This window comes from Ctenopharyngodon idella, chromosome 22, assembly GCF_019924925.1.
Source record: "Ctenopharyngodon idella isolate HZGC_01 chromosome 22, HZGC01, whole genome shotgun sequence".
NCBI classification, from domain to species: Eukaryota; Metazoa; Chordata; class Actinopteri; order Cypriniformes; family Xenocyprididae; genus Ctenopharyngodon; species Ctenopharyngodon idella.
Window position 1 is genome coordinate 6,387,656 of NC_067241.1, and position 21,187 is coordinate 6,408,842.

General features: G+C 40.3%; 1 protein-coding gene across 7 annotated transcripts in view; it reads right to left on the minus strand.

Moving 5' to 3' along the window:
• Window positions 1-4,485: 4,485 nt before the first annotated feature.
• The window catches only part of rerea (arginine-glutamic acid dipeptide (RE) repeats a), a 167,874-nt gene continuing 151,172 nt past the window's right edge, over window positions 4,486-21,187 (minus strand). For 5 of the 7 annotated variants that reach the window (XM_051880340.1, XM_051880342.1, XM_051880343.1 and 2 more), the window contains 11 exons: window positions 15,953-16,115; window positions 15,535-15,627; window positions 14,381-14,580; window positions 14,118-14,279; window positions 13,908-14,021; window positions 11,954-13,338; window positions 10,702-10,924; window positions 9,888-10,596; window positions 7,099-7,269; window positions 6,832-7,012; window positions 4,486-6,746 (listed from right to left, as the gene is read on the minus strand). In XM_051880340.1, the coding sequence (XP_051736300.1) occupies window positions 6,713-6,746; window positions 6,832-7,012; window positions 7,099-7,269; window positions 9,888-10,596; window positions 10,702-10,924; window positions 11,954-13,338; window positions 13,908-14,021; window positions 14,118-14,279; window positions 14,381-14,580; window positions 15,535-15,627; window positions 15,953-16,115 (3,435 nt within the window). In that variant the 3' untranslated portion in view covers window positions 4,486-6,712. The remainder of the gene's footprint in view (window positions 6,747-6,831; window positions 7,013-7,098; window positions 7,270-9,887; window positions 10,597-10,701; window positions 10,925-11,953; window positions 13,339-13,907; window positions 14,022-14,117; window positions 14,280-14,380; window positions 14,581-15,534; window positions 15,628-15,952; window positions 16,116-21,187) is intronic. The other 2 variants (XM_051880344.1, XM_051880346.1) reach the window with 1 other exon arrangement.

Below are 21,187 nucleotides of genomic sequence, written 5' to 3' on the forward strand. Positions count from 1 at the left end.
AAGAAGAAAGCCGTCTTGTTTACAACTGTGATGTACGAGCGCTTACCAAGATCAACTAAACACTGGATTTTCAAAAGTATGTGAAGTTCGCGGCTCCATTGTTGCAGTAAACTTGCACAACGTTCTTAAATGAATAATTTATTAGATGTACGCCGGTCTGTTTTTGTAGGGACATCGACTTTACATTTTCATGCCCCTAAACATGACGCGGAACAAAACAAACTGTGATTGGTTGTGTTACATGTCAGTCAAACGGCCTCTGGGCGGTCCTTGGCCAATGAAAGCTACGATAGAGTCCAGACCTTCTGCCATCAGTCTGAAGGTCTGGCTACGCAAGGTAAAGACTAGGAGGGAGACAGCTATGGCCACTGGACATTTTAATATTTATTTATTTAATTAATTTAATAATTGTATTTGCAGTATTGTAAGGGTAGGTTTGGTGTTGGGGGTAGGTGTTGTCATTAATAAAATACAATCTGATAAGTAGCAAATTAATTTACTGTTATTTTATTATGAAATTTTGCCTCACTTCTAGCCGTTGCTGTATCCCTTCTAGGGAGGCTACAGTTCACAGAGGCTCACCAAAACTGGACAACAAAAGACTGGAAATGTTGCCTAGTTTGATGAGTCTCGATTTCTGCTGCAACATTCAGATGGTAGTGACAAAATTAGGCATAAACAACATGAAAGCATGGATCCATCCTGCCTTGTAATCAGGGTTCACGCTGCTGGTGGTGTAATGGTGTGGAGGACATTTCTATTAATTATATATATATATATATATATATTTATATTTTATATAAGCTTTTACATAGGCTTAGTCTTGGCGGACTAGATTTGTTATGCTGCTGCAGCATAAGCGAAGGCTACTGCTGAAACATGCACATAAATACAGTAAATAGGTACGAGCTGCTGCAAGGAAATTAGGAAGAACCCCCTAGCAGATTTAGGCAGGTGGTGCTGGGGAAGGTGAAGGGCTAGGAAAAGTCCCATGTCATACTGCACTGAGTTGAGCTGGTTTGGGATGGAAATAAATAGGTTACATAGATAGAACAAAAATATCGATTGGCTAGAGCTTTAATGGGGCGTTTACACCAGACGCGACTTGCGTGAATAAATCGCACTATTCGCGCGTAGTTGGACGCTTGAACATTTTGAGTTTACTCGCTTCATTCGCGCGTGAAATTCACTTCACAACAGACGCGAATAAACACATCAACTCGTCAGCGGGAAAGTAGTTGTAAAATACGGCGAATAAGCTCAATTTGCCGGCTTTAGCTAGCTTGTAGTCTCAATATATATATATATATATATATATAGCTCAAATTGAGTAAACAGCGTTTTTTACAACTTACCAGATTGTTCGACCTCCTCACTCACTTTCTTCCAAGCAAGATCCTTTTTATTCCTGTTTCTATAAAAGTACGAAGATGTATCGTACAGCTCCGGGTATCCACATACAGTGAAGATGATTTTGTCCTCCATTGTTGTTTCGGATTTCTGCCTCCTCTCGCTACGTCGTAATCACGTCCCTACTAGAGCAAGCTCCTGATTGGTTAACGCGGCGCGAATACTCGCCAAAGTTCAGATTTTTCAACTCGCGCGATTCGCGCGTCAAACGCCCGAAACGCTCGATTCGCGCTGCGTCATTCGCGCCGCCTCATTCGCGCGAATCGCGCCTCAGGATGTCTATCTCGTCTTTGCATTGACTTAAGATGTAAATCACTCGCGCTTAACGCTCCATTCGCGTCTGGTGTGAACTGCTCGGAAGAGTTTCATGACAGAACTAGACCTATGTATTTTTAACAAAGTTTGATTCTTTCAGTCTAATTATAACAGTTTGTGCAGCACATGTCAGTGTGGATTGCTTTGTGATCCTCTCACGATGTAATACAGCCTTTGCAAAGAGGCTTTTATTGAAGGATGGAGCTGCACAAAGTATATTGCACCCAACAGCAAACCTGCAGCAAAGTGCTGTTACTCATTTCATGAAAGAACATTACAGAAAAGTACATAGAAGGCACAGCAGCAAAATATAGCCTATTTTATACTTAAATTACAATTGTTACTTGTGAGAAAAAAATTAAGAGAAGTGGACCTTGGGGGGGGAATAAAATTATGAAAAATTAGCCCTCAGCAGTACTTTTAATTACTTGGTTGTCTAATGCATAATATAAAAAAAATGTTACAAAGGTTTAACAAATTTAATGCAATCAAATATATTGATATTACTGTAATGATTTGCTCCTAATTTAACAGATATCAAAATCATTTTACTATTAGTTCACAAGATCACAATGTTCATAATGTACATTTGAGAGCCTGCAGGTGGCCCAAAGAGGCTTAAGTTATTACTGACACTATCACAAAGCAAATGTTTGAGTATCTGGACAGCTGCCACAGAGGATAAGTGTGAAATGGAGATTTTATATATCTCAGAGGATAACAATGTTATCCAACAAAGAGACAGAGAACATCATGGGCAGAAAAAAGGATGATCAGACAAAAAAAAGGGAGGAGGGTGGAAAAAGAGAGAAAGTGCACACGGCTGGCGTAGAGTGGGTGTGGAATGTATAGGACCGGCCAAATGTGAATCTAGTCCCGCAGAGCACATGAGGGAATTGAGATCTGCTATGACAGGAATGTGAGAGTGGGATATCATTAAGCGAGGGGAGCAGCCCTCTCGTCCACATACGGCGACTAACACCACAGGGACGCACAACAACAGCTGCCTAATAATACTCACTGACTGACTGCACACTAGCCTCATAAAAACGACCAGCCAACTGCAGGGAGAGGACAGAAATCATTACTGTGTTTTTCTGTCTCCTTCAAGATGGCCTCTTTGAAGAGGAAGCACTTCCAAGATTTCCCTTCACACTGAAACGCTCGTCCCCTCTAGCAATCCAGACAGAAACAGGAACAAATTGCAGACGCACTGACAGATTTTAAAACTGTGCTGCAAGACCTCTAGGTTCACTGTATGAGGATGTTTATTCACTGCACTGAATACAAATTGCAAGTGACATGTAATATGCAAAAGCACACTATAAATATATATATATATATATATATATATATATATATTTATTTATTTTATACATTTATTGTGTGGCCTCCTATTATATATATATATATATATATATATATAAGAACCATGTTTTGCTTAAGTGTTATCTGACATAATTAAGAAAATTTTTCTGACAGTTTAACTCCGAGATCTTGTCATATTTTATTATCATTTTTTTTTAACTATAGTGAATAAACTATATCAATGGATGAAATGTTCAAGGTGTCTGAATAATTTTTGGTTTGACTGTATATATATATATATATATATAAAATAGGCCAAACTGTAAATAAATGTATAAAAGAAATATCTTAAATTTATGAATATATTTACAAATATGAATTCATATTTAAAAATCAGAATATATGCAGTACATATTTCATTTTTATTCAAATATTTTTAATATATTCATTCAATTATCCCATAATTATTCAAGTATTCCTTACTCATGGCATATTTAAGACCATAATTTAATACATATATATATATATTCATAATGAAATATGAACTGTTTAACTATATATTCTGATGTGTAAATATATTCATAAATTTAATATATCTGTTTTATACTTAATTATAATATTTATAATTATGTATTTATTGTGTACATTATTTTTTCCCTCATATATCATGTGTGTTTTTCTATATATTCTTGTTCGTTTAAATGATTAAATTTAAACTGGTTTGTTAAATTAAAAATTGTTAATCTAATATGTCTGCCTGTGTTCTAGAAAGATTGCATAAGGGAACATAACCAAACTTATAATAATAATAAAAAAGTTATTTAAATATTTAATGTCCTCAGTTTATGAAAAATGCAAGCAAGTATAACCCTATAACTGTATTATTAGATTACAGCTGTGAGATAAAATCCACATAAGCACTCAACCTTAACTTTACTTATGATATACATCTTGCGAAATCAGCACCTGGAAAATTTACATATTTTTTGTGCTTGGATGTGCAAAATGAGAATTTTAGTATGTCTCTTTGGTTTAGTGAAAATTAAAATCAATTGTATATAATTTAAGCTGTTTTTGGACTGTGGAGAAAAGAAGAGACAAGAATGACCACACAGAGTAATGTTCTGATTTTGTTTTAGTTTGTATTGTAAATGTTCAATTGTTTTAGTGCTTGGCGACTGAATAGGCAGAATTCTTGTGGATTAGAAACCTTTTTTAGTCTGCCATTTATTGTTACTTGGGGACCCATTCCCAGAATTCACTTTATGGGCTCATTTCCCAGAATGATTGTGCTTGTAAAATGATGGACAACAGTATTACTTTAGAACTGCTTGCATTGATATGGTCGACCCAACACACATTTTTATGGTCACTTGTATAAATCAATCAACCCATTTTTAGTAGTTCAGAATGAACTTGGAAAAGACAGAAAACAAACACTTTAACCCAGAATTTTTGTCAGCATGAACATTTACTTTTGCCATGTCATATAACAAAAAGTGATATTAACTAGAAATCAAGTTTCCATGTGGTGTAACTTAGTTTTATTTTAATTCCACAAATTTGTCAAAAAAATTACAAAATACTCAAATGGGGAGAACACAGGACTCACAATCTGCCTTAATTATCTCTACTTTTTGTTTACACTGTGTCATCCCATTGCGACTACTAATATATACAATAAGCTTCAAGATACCAGTATATATAAATCTTAGCAGTCAGAATGTACATTCTGCTATTGCCGCTTTGAAACAAGAAGCTAAACCATTGACAACACTCAACATCAAAGGTTTAAGACACAAAAGAGGGACAAAAGGAGAAAATGCTTAAAACAAAAGTAAAATGCTGTATACATCTGAGACAGAATAAAAGATACATGACAGTCCAATTACAGAAAGTGTTCAGCTTTGGGCATATACTGCTAAAAACTGGCTTCTATGCATACTCTTCAAAGGATGCACGATGGCTTTTTTAAAAACAAAAGGGGAGGATTAAAAACAGTACTATGAGCTTTTACTGTACTTTGAACTTTTAGCTCAAAAAAGGCCCATACACAATCTCACCAGAGGTAAAAAAATGAATTTTTAGCATTTGTCATTTCAAATATTGAACATTAATTCTGATGGATCTGGGAAAAAAACAAACAAAACGAACAAAAATACTGCATGTAACAGTCAATGATTGCTATCAAACAGCCTCAACATGATGGAGAGCAACTAAAGAGGCATCATGCATCATAGGTAATGCAGTGTCAGGAATGCAGAGAGAAGCTCAAGCACAGTCATCATCTCCACCACTGTGAACTCATGCACACACAGGTACACAATCCAAGCTCGACGTCTCCTCTGCCACCATCTTCCCCCTGGCTTCACAGTGAGAATGGTTTTATGAATCTGTACAGTAGGTCGGGAAACTGACTGCGTGAGTAGCTCGTAAGAGGACTTCAGGAGACAAACCGGGAAGTGTGGGGGGGAGGGGGGGCATTGCTATCTTTCCCAGCACCCTTTGACAATATGTAAATCTAAAAGTAAAAAAATGTGCATCAAGATGTCATATTGTTACTTAAAAAAAGGTTTCGCAATCTCTAAGCACTGAGGAACTAGCTGAGATATGAACCCAGTTGCAAAACTGAATGCCGTTCAACTTTGGTACACAGAAAACAGAGCGAATGGCTTTCGAAATGCACTCGCTCACACTTAAAAAGCCATAGGAAAGCCAATTACAGTTTAAAAAGAAAAACTGAGGTTAATCAGTGCAATATTCTTCTTTCCGAATGGGCTACTTGCCCCAGTACTCACGAGGCGTCGCACCTCCTCCTTCAAGTGTTTTGAGTTTGAGTTCAGCAATGAAATTAAAAATATGGTCATGATATCATGAGTGTTTGTCATAGACTGTCGATATATGAAACAAATCAAACAAACGAACAAAAATAAAAAAGCGCGTCATCTGAGCTTTGACCTCTAGAGGTGTTTGGATTAAAATCCGGTACCATTCTACCCAGCAAACCCCGTTTACATGGACCGAACCATCTGACATTGTTACCTGCTCTGACCGTGCCATCTCCTTCCCCTCTGAAACAAGGGATGACACTTCAGAAAATTATTATATCGGAGGTCTAACGTATCTGTTAGGAATCCACACCTAATAATAATTATTATGATAATAGCAATAATTATATATGTATATATATATATATATATATTTATATACTATTTACAGACTCAAAAAATGCCATGCTGCAGCTTTTCTTAACATTATGAAAACCTCCTACAATGTATTAAAATAAACATTGAATTTAAGATAGCACTTTTCAGATATAATGGCCCGACTGGTCTGTTCCTCTGTTTTCCCCCCAATTAGCACAGTGACAAAGTATCTGGTTTTCTAGCACCTACAAAAGACGTCAGGGAAGCTTCTCAGAGTATGTTCATGCAGGAAAGTCACAATCAGTCTTGAGGACGCTGTCACTACTTGAACGATATATAACCCCCCGAAAAAGTCAATGTCTTAAAAAAAAGTCCAGAATAGTGAAGAAAGCTGACAACAGAAAGAAGTTTCCTCAGACGATCCTCGTCACTTCGCCGAACTGAGAACGTTCCTAGAACACGCGAGTTCCTGTGCGCGACTGTTCTGCTGTGACCTCCTGTGTCCTGCTGATCCTCTGGGAGCCCTCGGCTGATCACAGCTGTTTGTCGCTTTCCTTCTTCAACCGGCTGAAATATAGTGAGAAGAGACATGTATGGTATTATCACAGATGTTTGAAGCACAGATACTTTCTAGAATAAGAGGGAGACTGACCTGTAATAGTCCTCCTGTCCTGGCAGAGGGCCTCCGTGCATGTGGTGATGACTGTGTAGCCACTGCTGCTCCATGGCCAATCTCTGTAGCTCTGCAGACTGCGCATGCATGGCCTGCAGCTGGTGTGCCGCTGACATGGGTGGTGGTAGCCCACCTGGGAGATCTCTGGGATATGGAGCGCCTAGGGATTACACAGCAAGATTCAATTAGGTAATGCTTGGACAAAGAGCTGAGAATATTGAGACGCTGCTTTTGTGTTTGTCTTACCGAACATAGGGTGCCGGAGCATCTCGTGTTCATGCGGGGGCTGTCCGAGCAGGGGGTTGGGGATGGCTCCAGGTGGGTAGGGGAACCGGGCGAGGTGCGGTCCGCCGGCCAGTGGGTCTACGAGCGGATGTGCCCCAGAACCTGGGGGACACACAAGACATTCACCACCACCTTCTCCGTGTCAGCAGCTTTTTGTAATAGTACATAGTCAATATAATACAGAAACACACATACATACTACTGACAGCACTGATATTCAAAATGAACATCATGCATAAATGACAAGCATAAAATAATAATATTTAATAGCAGGGATGCATGATATATGTTACATTTATTTGCACATGCTAATTTACTACTTCTTATATTTAGATCTACTGATTAAACACTGATAATTTAATAACACAGTTAAATGTAATCTTTAGCTAATCTTAAAATGAATATCTATTGTTCATACTGTATATTGTAATGTAGTGTTGTCACGATACTGAACTTTTCAACTTCGATGCGATACCTTGAAAAATATCGATATTCGATACCATTTTCAATACCATGGAGAAAACTACCGCCACACAGATAATTTATTATCTCAATTTCTTTTTAAATTTGGGTAATTTCATTGTAATAGCTTACACACAGCACAGGGAGGATTTATTTTATTGAACTACATTTACAAAAAAAAAAAAAAAAAAAATTATATATATATATATATATATATATATATATATATATAACAAATTGCGAACTACAGCAAAAATACATACAATAGAATAAAGAGACAAGCTAAATAAATGTGGCTTGAAGTTTTTCAGGTGAATCTAACAGTAGCATTCTGGTAAGGAATGCTACAGAAATGAAAGTAATCAATGTAAAATAACACTGGACAGTTTTCATTGTAAAAATTAAACCCGGATTAATTAGTGATTTTCTCTTTGTCTTCTGTTATTTGATTTACATGACAGACTGCAGCAGGAATATTAGACTGCTGTCACTTTAAAGGGTTAGTTCACCCAAAAATGAAATTTCTGTCATTAATTACTAATTTACCCCTCATGTCGTTCCACACCCGTAAGACATTCATTCATCTTCGGAACAGAAATGAAGATATTTTTAATGAAATCAGAGATGTTTCTGTCCCTCTATAGAGATCCAATGCAACTACCACTTTCAAGGTCCAGAAAGATAGGAAAGACATCATTAAAGTACTCCATGTGACTCCAGTGGTTTAACCTCAATTTTATGAAGTGAGTGCTTTGTTTGCGCAAAAAAAAAACAAAAAAAAAAAACACTTTACCACTTTATTTATAAAATAATATTTTCCAAAGCGTTCACGCAACAATGCCAGCTCTCGCGTGAACTCAAAACGCATGCGGCATGCTCTCGTGAACACACGTTGCAAATCAATATTTTTGTAAATTAAGTGGTAAATTATGTTTTTTGCGCAAACAAAGCACTTCATAAAATTGAGGTTAAACCACTGGAGTCACATGAATTACTTTAATGATGTCTTTCCTACCTTACTGGATCTTGAAAGTGGTAGCTGCATTGGATCTTTATGGAGGGACAGAAAGCTCTCAGATTTCATTAAAAATATATTCACTTGTGTTCCAAAGATGAACGAAGGTCTTACGGATGTGGAACGACACGAGGGTGAGTAATTAATGCCAGAATTTCATTTTTGGGTGAAATAACCCTTTAACAGCTTGTGGACGGATCCAATATACTGTTACACAACATGCGTTTTCTCTCAACTAATTGCATTCCAAAACAGACTGTATTTACCTGAATATTCGCCAAGATGGGCATTTTGATAATTTTGTATGTATTTGACCGTTTAAACGCAATAAGCCATGAAAAAGAGCTAAATTTGGTACTCGTGCGCTGTTTGAGAGGCGGCTTCATGAGAGCACCACTTTTACAGATCAGTAGTACACGCACTTTGGTGTAAGCGCGAAACCTGCGGGACGAGTGAGTGAGAAGAGGCGGGTGTGTGTCAATTCGCCGTTGGTGAGAAGAGAAAGCAAGAACGCGCAGCTAGTATCGGTGTATTGATACTGCAGAAAAGGAGTATTGGAACCGTTTCAGATATTTCAGTAGAAACATATAGAAATATCAATATTTTGGGCAACACTATTATAATGTTGTGATGCCTAAAAAAAAATGTTTTTAGTATTTTTAATTTACTTCGACAAAATATTATAGAATTTTAATATCGGCTATTCATTGGTTATCTGCAATATAAAACTAATCATCAGCTTATGACTATTATGGTTTTAATATCAATGCATCACTATAAAATCATAATTCATAAGACAGTTAAATATAATCTTAAGTAAATCTCAAAATGATTATACATTTTTCATACTGTGAATTATAATGTTGTGATGCCTAAATCCACTCAAATTTAAAACAATTGAAACAGACAAAATATTATATTAAAGCATCCATTTATCAGTTTAAACACAGCATCCTCATTTTTTTTTTTTTTAACATAAAAATTAAGTCATGCCATTTCTTTCTAAATATAGCCCAGATGGAATCTGTGGACATTTTTCACGTTTTCTGGACTAGAACATTGGCGGAATTATGTGGAATGGATTCAAATCATTATATTCTCGTAGCTGAGAGTACTGCACTCTTATTGGCAGCCAAACACAATCAAATTAAATCATACTTCATAAACACACAAGAGATGTATAGAAGTTTGTGAATGAGATCTGTGCACGCAGATTCCATGTGGGCCTAATACAACTATTCAGCACACAACAGTAGTGTGAAAGGTCTCTCACCTTGGTGCAGAGGGTCCTGTTGGTGCAGGTGTAGGTGTGAATGGATGTGCGAGTGCTGATGGTGGTGTGGCGTCACGTTGAACATCTGCAGCCGTGCAATGGGGTCGTTTGCTACAGAAGCCATCCTCTCAACATGTAGCCTCTCAGGGTAGGACATCTCAGGCCGTAACTGTGGCCCAGCCAGTGCCAGCCGTTCCCGCTCCAGTGGATTCAGGCCCGGGTGGAAGGAGGCAAATGGATGAGGGCCAGCCATGGGTGGGAGACCAATAGGCCCGTGCCGTGCAAAGTGCTCCATGGGGTTGGCGGAAGGATGCAGACTGTCCAGTTCTGGAGGTTTGACCTCAAAGCCTGGCTTCATCCTCTCCATTCTAAGCTCCCTCTCTCGGATCTCTCTCTCCCGTATCTCTCGCTCCCGCAGCTCACGCTCACGCATGCCGGGGTCTGCGTTGTACAGACCAGGCATGTGGTAGGCCAGGAGTGGGTCTGTGGGGTTGAGTGAGACGAAGAAGGGATGGTTGCGGTTGGTGGGGGACATGACGTGGGGTCGAGCGTATTCGCTGAGCGTGCGCAGGGCGGGTGTGTCAGGGCCGATGTAAGGGGGCACAGTGGCGATGGTGGTGGGTGGTGGATCAAAAGAGGTCCGCATATGAGCCGATCCCGCCATTGGGGGTTCACCCATGCGACCCTCATGAGAAGAACTGGAAGCTTTCTGTAAAGACAGAGCAGATATTTAAGAGCAAGAAATCAATAATGAACAATTTTAGTAGAAATTACCAGATACAAATAGTATCTAAAACATTAGACCAAAACTTACAGCAGCTCTCTCAGCCTCTTTCTCTCTCTCCCGTTCCCGTTCTCTTTCTTTTTCTCGTTCCCTCTCCTTTTCTTTTTCCTCTCGTGCTTTCTGCTCTGCTTCCCTCTTGGCTTTCTCCAGCGCCTCCTCCCGCTTTTTTGCCAGTTTCGATGAGGCCAGTGGTGTGAAGTAGAAGTCTGTTCTGGCACATGTGTTGTAACCTCTGTCCAGATGCTTATAGAACCTGTAAAAAGGACGGATGGGAATAATAATATGAATAATCTTTTAAAGTTACCACAGTCAGTGTCATTTTGCTGTGTGAAATCTTTCTTCTTTCATAACAGATATAAGCTGTTGAAGTGCAGAAATATTTCCACAGACTGATTTTGCAGCCAGTTTATAAGAAATGCAATCACTTTATGACAAATAAATATCCTGTGGCATGTTCTATCGTTTATACTATACTAGAGCCACTCAATCAATCTTTTTAAATCGCCAGTGTCGTAATGAGCTGCTCTCTGTGCATTAGTGAGCTTATTGCTATTCACTGCAAGTAAGTGCGAGACAAGGCCACAGCAGCTCTACAAAGACACGCTCATGATCTGATGGAGGCTTTCATCGCTATGATGCAGTCATCAATCTGTGCCCTGTCCACACTTGATGACTGCAGAGGAGCTGAAGCTTAGGCAGGTTTAGTTAGGATGCTACACTGATAGTACCATTTAATGTAACTTAAACCTTTTAACGTAACTTTTAATTAAATAATATTTTATTACATTTTAATAAATGCAATAAAATATTTTATTTTTAATAATAAAATGACAAATGATTGTTTTATTTTTATTAATTTATTATAACACAAATATTAATATACCATTTTAATAAAATAAATATATTTACAACATACTACATACTATATATTTACTACACTTAATAGTATTATTATTAAAACATGAATAGATATTCCATTCTAACAAATGTAATAAAATATAATTTTATTTACTAAAATTATTGTTTTTTTTTTGTTTTTTTTTACAATAATAGATTGTTTTGTTGTTTTTATTATTTTTTTAATATTATGTTATAACATTAATTCATGTTTTTACTGTAGTTTTTCAAAAGTCTCTAAGTTCATCTGACGTTTTTCTTTAAAATTAGCATTTTTATCAGGCTCCTATGTATAGGTTTCTACCCATGTACCAATACTTCTGATTGGGCTAAGGCACATTAGCACTTAATTCTATTGATGAAAAAAACAAAAAACGTTATGTACCGTGCAGACTGGCTGGCGTGACTGGGAGTGTTGACGATGGTGGGTGGAGGTGAAGGGCTCCTCTGTGGTGGTGGAGGACTCTCTGGCTCCTCTGCCTCATCCAGTGGCTCTTCTTTAATCTGTACAGGTGGCACAGTGGAGGGTCCCGGGCAGGGCGCACTGACTGATGCAGGCAGGGGCATGGATATGGAGGAGGGTGGCTGCTGCAGCATAGCCATTGAGTTCGCCACAGAGGAAGGAACGGTGGAGGGTGACAGAACGGGCGAGCTGCCTGGCATGAAGGAATGAGGAGGGAAGGGTGGCTGAGAAGGCGCCGAGTGTGAGGCAGAGGAAGAGGAAGGGAGCGGAGGAGCTGGTGGGGGTGCTTGACTTCCTGTCGCCGGAAGGTTTTGAGACTGGGTGAGCACTGGAGGTTGCACTGGTGAAGGCTGTAGCTGCTGGTTTTGAGACATGAGCTGAAGGGGCGGCGGATGGGCGGAGGGAGGGTGGTGCGTGGATAGGGAGCTGAGGGGCTTCAAGGCAGGTGGCGGGGGCAGGTTGGAAGGCATCTGCGGGAATGGGGGGTGGCTGGGGTGCTTGTGTGACTGAGGGTTTGGCATTTGTGGGATAGGGGTGGTAGGCGGAGGTTTGATGTGGGGCATAGGCAATGGTGCTGGCGGGAGAGGCTGCTCTCTGGGAGGCTGGCTGCCGCTCTGTGAGGAGGACTGCGACTGGGATGGAGGGGTGTGAGGTCGCTGTTGTTGAGACAGGGAGGCAGCTTGGGACTGACCCGAGAGAGGTGAAGGGGGGACCTGAGACTGACCGATAGGGAAGGACTGAGCAGGTAAAGCATGGGGATGAGGCATGTGTGACGGTCCCGCCTGCAGAGGGTGGCCCATGGGCGGCATGGGGCCGTGTAGTGGAGGCTGCAGGGACTGAGGGCCAGTCTGAGAAGGTGGAGGAGGCTGAGTCATGCCCTGCAGTGGGGAATGTGGTGAGGGCAGCCTCTGTGCCCCTGACTGGATGAGAGACAGCGGACCTGCTGGAGGTGTCTGCTGAGGTGGCATGGAGGTAGGGGGGATGGAGGGGGACGGTTGGGAGGACAGCGAAGGCGCGCCTGAGGTGGGTGGTGTGGAGGCTGCCGCTGTGGAAGGAGGGGCCGGGGGTAAAGCCCCTGTCTGGCACTGGATGACCGGAGGATGCTGACCCTGGAGGATCTGCTGCTGCGCCGAGGAGTCTGAGTCGCTCTCGTTGTCGCGTGGGCTGGGGATGCTGGGAGAGGAGCTGCGGTTGTCCTGGTCAATATCCTTGGGATCGCTGCTGCCCTCGTCATTCACACTGCGACCGTCCGAGCTCTCACCCTCGCCCTCTCCCTCACACTCTGAGGGCGAGTCCGGCCGAAGTTCCTGCGGGAGATGGAAGGAAGGAGGAAAGGTCAATAAACTTGACCATACTGACGTTTACTGATGACCGAATAATGGGTGCAGTCACTATCAAGAACAAATAACCTTTGCATATCACAGTCATTGAGTTGTAATGTGAACTAATGACATTTAAAGGATATGAACTCATTTTAACGTGCAATCACATTGTTACCATAGGTAACGGCCAAAATAAATAAAACACTAAAATCTAGTGTCCCACTGGACACTGGGTCAAACAGAGCTGCCATGAACCATTCAGTGAACTTTAGTACAAGTTTATTAATGTCTTTTGAATTAATGGAGAGCACTTCTTCCAAGAAAACCTCTAGTTGATCATTTCTCTCTCAAACACATCCCACATTTCCATGCTAACAATAATTTAGCCACATTATCACAGATCTTTAGCAGTACTCATCAAACTGCCAAAGATATTTCTAAAACTTCCTTTTCTACAGACTAAAAATGTAGAAACTACTAAATTCTGGTTAAAGCTAATCTTCATTTTCTATTTGCGATGTATTAAGATGCTTGTTTAGTAGGAGTTCGCTCACCTGCGTTTTTGATTTCTTGGCGCTTGCCCTCTCGGACTCCTCTGTGTCCGAGGCTCCTTTCTCTCTCTGACGTTTGGCACTCTTCATAGGCGATGGCGCCTCTTCCTTCGTCTTCTGTTTTGTCAAAATGAAAACATGTTTCCTCTAAAAACAAATTCCTGTGATGCTCAGTGTGATTTTGATGCAAAAGTCTGTGCACATGGGTCGTACCTTGCTGGGTTTTTTCATCGAGTCAGTCTTGCTGTCAGTGCTGGAGGTGCTGGCTGCACTGGGTGAGGTACGCCCGCTGGAGCGCAGATCCTCATTGGTTGGTGAGGCTCTGCCATCTGGGCTGGCGGTTTGCTTCTTGCGGCCACTTCGTAGCGTTGACATCTGAACCACACAACAAAAAATTTGATGTGTTTTAGTGTTATTAGCCATTTGTTACATGCAGTTAAAATGGTGCTAAAAGGTAGCAAAGTTAGACGTCTTACTGAGCCGCGGTTCCGTCGAGTCCTCATGCTATGCTTCCCACTGAGTCCATCGTCTTCCTCTTTGACAGGTTTGAACATAAACGGTGGTGGGTCTACAGGCTTCTCAATGGGAGGTAGTTCGCCGTACTTCTTAAAATGGATCCGGCAGTCGGTGCACAGCAGGATGTTCTCGCGACCCCCGTGGTGCCAGTCCTTGGAGGCTGTAAACACAAATTTAAGTTCAGCTGAGCTCTGCTTATTAAACATTACACTAACAGGAAGTGCTCTAAGGCTAGCCAAACACCTCATGGACATGCTAAGGTCAAAGAAGTAGTTTTCGTATCAGATGTGAATGCGATATGAATGCCAACTGCATCCAACAGATCAGAGGATTTAATGAGGCAAAAAAACAAATGAGTAACTGTCAGATTGGATCAAATTAGAAATGACATGCTCTGATGTCCGTCTACCAGATGAGGGACGGGGCCGAGCATCAAACTGAGAGTAATTACAGGCCTGCAGAGGGGATTATTGAAGTATTCTGAAGGGAGAACTCTTACAGAGTCTTCACCTGTCTCATGGTATCAATCTATTAGATTAATACCTCCAACACTTCACCTTGGGAAAACTCATTGTTTGTTGTTTGTCACACTGTTGGTCACTTGGCAAATTAGAAAGAATTATACAACAGTTAGTGCCAGGCCTTTAATTTGATTGGACAAGCAGCGTTCTTAACAGCGAACTTAATCTTTATGGCAAGAACTTAAAATAAAATGACAAACGTTGAATAAACTGTGACAAAAGATGAATACTATAAACAATAAATGCATAAATAATGATATTTTTAAGTGTCTAAATGTAAATTATTGAATAACTTCTTGTTTACTGTTGAAAGCAGTATCACACTCGCAGTCATACTGTTGGTCTGAATATCAGCATGGTGTGATATTGCTTAATAAATGTAGAAATATTTAAAAAAAAATATATATATAAATAATATAAAAACAAATAAATGTAGAAAAAACATTTTTTTTCCCATTCTAAAATGCAAGTTAACCATTAACTTATTGAACTGCTGCATAAAAGCAGTATCACACTTGGAGTCTGTTGGTCTGAATATCAGCATGATATTATGATGTGATATTACTTAATTTGATGATAAATTAAGCACTCACTGGTAGTGAAACAGTGGCGGCAGGCGTAGCCCTTCAGTTCCTGCTCGCTGTCTTCACTGTCAAAGTCATCTTCGCTGGCTGAACTCAAGTCCACTAGAAAAGAGAAACATGCTGGTTAATAAAGATAGGAGACTGTAGTTGTCAAATGATGTTTAAGACAAAACGGAGGCCTGCTACACTTAATACGTTATCAGTGGCTCTTTCAGGAGACAAGGATAGTACACATAATTAGAGCGATACCTCCCTGTTCTGTCTCTTATCGGATATGAGATTTCAGCTGTTTACTTTGAAGAATCACAGAGGGGGATCTGTGCTCTGAAAAGCCATATTAGTCCTGGGAGTTTCAGGGATGTCATGTTTAGCTGTGACAAGAGTCTGTTCTCTGTCTCTAGGGGGAAGAGAGGCAGATTGCACTTACAGAACTCGCTGGAAGGTGGGCGGGAAGGAGTGTTGACGGGGGTGGAGGCGGTGCGGGTCTTGATCCGGCGGAAGACGGGTTGTCTGCGATGCCTACGGTGGGCTCTGCAACTAGCAGCCTCCGGGGTTTTCTTCCAATAATAGTAAAAGGTGATCAGCTCCCCCTGTGAGACAGAAAACACAAAAACAAAATCACATGAGCCAGCTGTTTTTAGACAGTGTCAGTGTATAAAAATAAACAAAGAAACTCTTCAACTACTATACAAAAATACTGTTGATCTGTTGGATGTGAATATGGCTTGATAAGCGAATGAAAAGACATCAAATGTCAAATTGATAAGGCAGCTGCACTGAAAAACATCAGGAGTTGGTTGATAAAACTAGTTTAGTTTTGATAACATAGAAACGAAGGGAGAAGGTGCAGAGTCCTGGACAAAGAATCCATGCCGGGTTTGCCAGCAGGCCGGCTTGTTGTGCTGTGGCCGTGTCTGTCCCAGGATTAGGCAGTGAAGCTCTCTGAATGCTGGGATATTAGGATCAGTACATTGGTGGCTGCCTGGGTGGCAGGCGTTTGAATGGAAACAAAGGAACATGTCAGGGAGAGCTTTGGCGCTACAAATAGGGAGTGAAATGGCTCCAAGCCCCTGCGCTAGAAGAGTCAATTGAACTTTAATCAAACATTCAGAGGGCGCGCTTGCCAGGGAGTAAGGCATATAAATCCCGAGCACAAAAGCCAGCCAGGAAATCAATACCCTACTGAAACATTAACACATGCAATCATGGATCAGAAGACGCTTTGCTGAGGCAGCCTGCGCAAATTAACTGTCGCTTTCCGGACACATTCAAAATAATACACATGCCCTGAAACCGTTGTCTAGTGGAGAAGCAATTAAGCATTTTTTCCTGTGGTAGTTCCTCTTGTTTCTTTCTTGTACCTTTCGGTTTCTTTCTTTTGGCTGATTTTGGATATTCATTTCAAGACATTGCATTGGAGTGGCTTGCGTGTCAACGGCTGAGCTTTTAACATGCTTTAATGTGTTAATGTTGCAGGAATGAGTGAAGAGGACAGACATAGGGTCTGACAGGGTCTGTTAAACTCAGGCTGAATAGGGCTTGGGTGTCTTTAATGCGTATTGATTGCTTTCCCTCTTTGCTTCGGCTGTTCTTCTTGACATAAATTGGTCATTAAAATGCTGCTCTCCCCAACACATTAACAGCTTTACGGCAAACACTTCAAACTATTCTTGGCAGCAAGCGGAAAAACATGTACTTTGAATCCTATCAGACTATTCATAGGCTATTTTATTGCTTGAGTGAATTTTACTGAACCATATAGATTTGCTTCGGATGCCTGCACTTGAGTATATGAATTACATTTACATAAATCACAAAAAAAAAAAAAAAAAAAAAGCTGCAGTCTGATGGAAAGGCTATAAAACCGAGGCTGGCCTGCATGGGCAAACATACAAGTCTCATACTTGCATGTTCTTATGAGCATTGACTGCCCCTTTTCACAAAAGTAATCAAGGTACACCATAATTTCCATTAAACCCTATCATTTTCCATTAAAAACAAAAAGAAGAAAAGGCTTTGGTGTTTCAAATTAAAATCCACTTTCTAGTCTTTAAAACAATGGTGTGATCTGAATATGCCATTGGAAAGAAAATAATGTGAAAAATGCAGAAATCACAGCTGAAGTACTGAAAAAAGCAGATTAAGCAGTAGAGAAAAATGTTCTCAAAATGTTTCCACATGCATCAGACTCAGAGTAGCTCATCTTTGAGTGGCCCAATGGACACACGTACGAGGAATATCAATTATCACAATTACATCAATTACTTGTGGGTGGTACAAATGCTTGCCAAATGAGAAACACAAGGCTGACAAGCTCAACTTAAAAGTATCCCAGTCCAGCTCATGTGGGTTATTTATCCAATATGATGAGTGGAACGTGCAATGGCGAAAGGCCCGGGCCCGCGTCTGAGAGCAAAAGGCTTTTTGGCGGGGTCGGTCAGGGCGCAGGTGCAGGCCAAAGGATGGCAGGCTTCCTGATGTGAAATTTAATTGAAATGTGCAGATCAAAACTGTTCAGCAGGACAGCGGGCTGGCTTTCTTCACAGCCTAATGACTGTTCGGCACCGCATCCCCCTCCCCTTCCTCATGGTTGCCCCTTGCTTTTTATTTTCCCTCCCTCTATTTGATGTGAGCTTTGAAGCATGAAACCTCAACTTAATGCTACAGAAGATAAAAAGAAAAGGTCATTTTAGCCCTCAACAATTTTGCCGGAGCACTTTATAGCTCTTAAACATCCTAGAGGAAGGCAGGCAAAAAAAATTGCTCTGGTTCAGCGTAATAACACTGTGAAAGGAATCGCCGTGGTCATTCAAAAGTAATTTAGTCCATAGGCTATCAAGACAGGTGTCAAGGTTGGAAAAGAGTTGACAACCACGGGCGAAGATAACACAGCGATGTTTAATGCAATCTGCTGGAGCAATATGTAGAGGAGTGGGGGAACGAGGATGAAAAGAGTGATGAAATGTTTTGAGAGGATCATCTGTGATGATGACAAATTTCCTCGGGTGATAACTGTACGATGGAGAGCTATAGAAAAATCCCCTTTCAAGCTGGAGGAGAGGAGATGGAAGAGGAAATATGATTTGATTAGAAGCATGGAGGGGCCGTGCCAAGTCACGGCTCTGGGTTTATCTCTCATCCCTCACCCGTTTCAGTGCTGCCCGTTCTTTCTGACAAGACGTTGCTGGTTTGTTCGCCACACAGAAAAAAACACTGCAATATTTCTTAAGGTGCTGCACAAAAATGTAGACGGGCAAAGAAGCTATTTAGTATTTCACATAGGGAGATGTCCTACTGTGAAGCATAATAAAAGATGACATCTGGGGGAGGAAATGTCTTCTGTGAGTTTGCAGTGGAGGTCTGTGAAGCTGGATGCACATAGTGAGTTAGTGTCAAGTGCTAAGACTGACAGCTTGAATAACAAAGCCAGGACTTGTGTGTCAAGGTAGGTTTGTTGGAAGCAAAAGTGAGATTTCCCTCAGCTATCTGTAGTGTGCATCAAAATGTCAAATTTAAGCATTTCCTTGTTTTCTTTTTAAACTAAGATACAAAACATTACGGCAAGGAAAAAGCAAACAACCACTAATTAAAAAAAAAAAAAAAAAAAAAAAAAAAAAAAGTAAAAAAATTGGTTCACCCAAAAAATAAAAAATTCAGCCTTCATTGTAGTTCCACACCTGTGTAACAAAATATGTGAAACAAAAAATGATTTTGTTTCTGTACATTTGAAGTCAATGTGCTCATTGTTTGGACCCCATTGACTTTCATTGTTTTGACAAAAACGGTTGAAATATTCTTCAAAATATAAAAATTTGTTACAATGTGGGGGTGATTAAATGATGACAATTTTCATTTTTGGGTGTACTGTCTCTTTAAGGGTCTGTAGCATTTTTAATATTATTTGTGGTAAAAATAGCAAAAATACTCAAACAAAAATGCATACATTTTTCCGAATAGCTTGTCCCCCCCAGAGTCAGGATAAATGCGTAAAGCTATTTGTGTATGTGGAATTTCCTCCATTAGCCCTGAATCTCTAAGCAGAAGAGAAGAGTGTGTGCCAGGGAGCGAGAGATACTGACAACGTAAGCTTGGAATTATGAGACATTTCAGAATGCTTCCATCTGCAGAATTTTTCTGGAGGGTGGATTATCTGACAAGGAAGGGGCTTACCTCCTATCACGGCACAGAGAAACGCTTTTCCACACTGATTTCACCTCGAGAAAGCCGCTGATGTGGGAGCATGCGTGCACAGACTGTAATTTCCAACAGATTACACTTCTTTTTCATTGCAGGGGACCATTTGGGAGAAACCGTAGCTGGACCTTCTGGTCATGTGTGCGTCTGTGTGTAGGACGGGTGTGAGGCCTAAACTCCTGTATTTATACACTCATCCGCACTCAGGCCTGGACTTGAACAGATGGTTTCTGTTTTTCCTGGCAGATTTGTGACGAAGCCACAAAAGGCCCCTGCTTTGACAGTGAGCCAAACGGTTAAGGCTGTAGCTGACAAATACAGTGGAAGGAGAGCAGAAGAGAAGGCAAGGGAGGGCAGCGAGGGGGGAGAGAAAATGGAAGATAGCAACAGCCTGAAGTAAACCTCAAGAGCATTTGCTTGGTTAAACAATGTTTTTGATACGAGAACATTTGGTCACTAGGTACAGACAGGCGATGTGCAGCTGTAAACATTAATTAGTCGAGTTGGCCCCTGTGCTTTCCGGTTCTTGCATGGAACCGACTGTGCCCATGTAAATGCAGGAGGGAGAGACATACAGAGGTAATGACAAATTCAAGCCTCTGTCACACAAAAAAAAAAAAAAAAAAAAAAAAGGTTGAAAGAAGTTTGACTCGCTTATGGTACTGTACTTTTTAACCTTTTAAATGCTGGATTGTCATTGTCAACATTTTAATAAAGTACAATATACTTTTTGTGATTGCAAAAAACCTATATCAAAAATAAACATTTGAATAAAATTGTACTGCAAATCAAAAATATTTTAATTGATTAAACTATTTAAATTATACATGTATAGATAAATGTATTAAATATAATTAGACATATTTAGTACATAGCAACAAATTAATATAATTTTCAATTTCAAAATTAACTATTATATATATATATATTTTAGACAAAATATCTGCACAATCTCACAAAAAAATATTTCGGTATGTTTACAGTTACCACTAAGATTTCATTTGATCGCTTGGCATTTTTTTAAATGCTTTGCCACCACCAATTTTTGATCCCACTCCAGGCACTCCATATTGACAGTCAAAATAAATGCCGCTGTTATACTGTCTGAGAATAGCCCTGAAAAATCGCATTGAGAGGAGACGTCTATTACTGTAACCTTGCTCCAAAGTCAACAAAGCAATGTAGCACACTGCAAAAACAGGCTCCATTCAAACACGATTGCCCAACCTTGTGGTTAAATCAGGCAAATGCGAGAGAGAAAAATGTGCACTACAATGGCCTTGGCTGATAGAGCGGGGTGTAAAAGGATGTTAAATAGACAGCGAATCCCTGCTGTGCTGCTGCTTTCTGTTGGAAAAGAAAGAATAAGCCGTGCGCTTGCAGGTCAACGAGGCACAAGCAAAGGAATCAGCAGTTGTGTTTCCCTGCTTTAAGCGCTTTTAGCCAATGGAGGCAAAAGTACGCCACA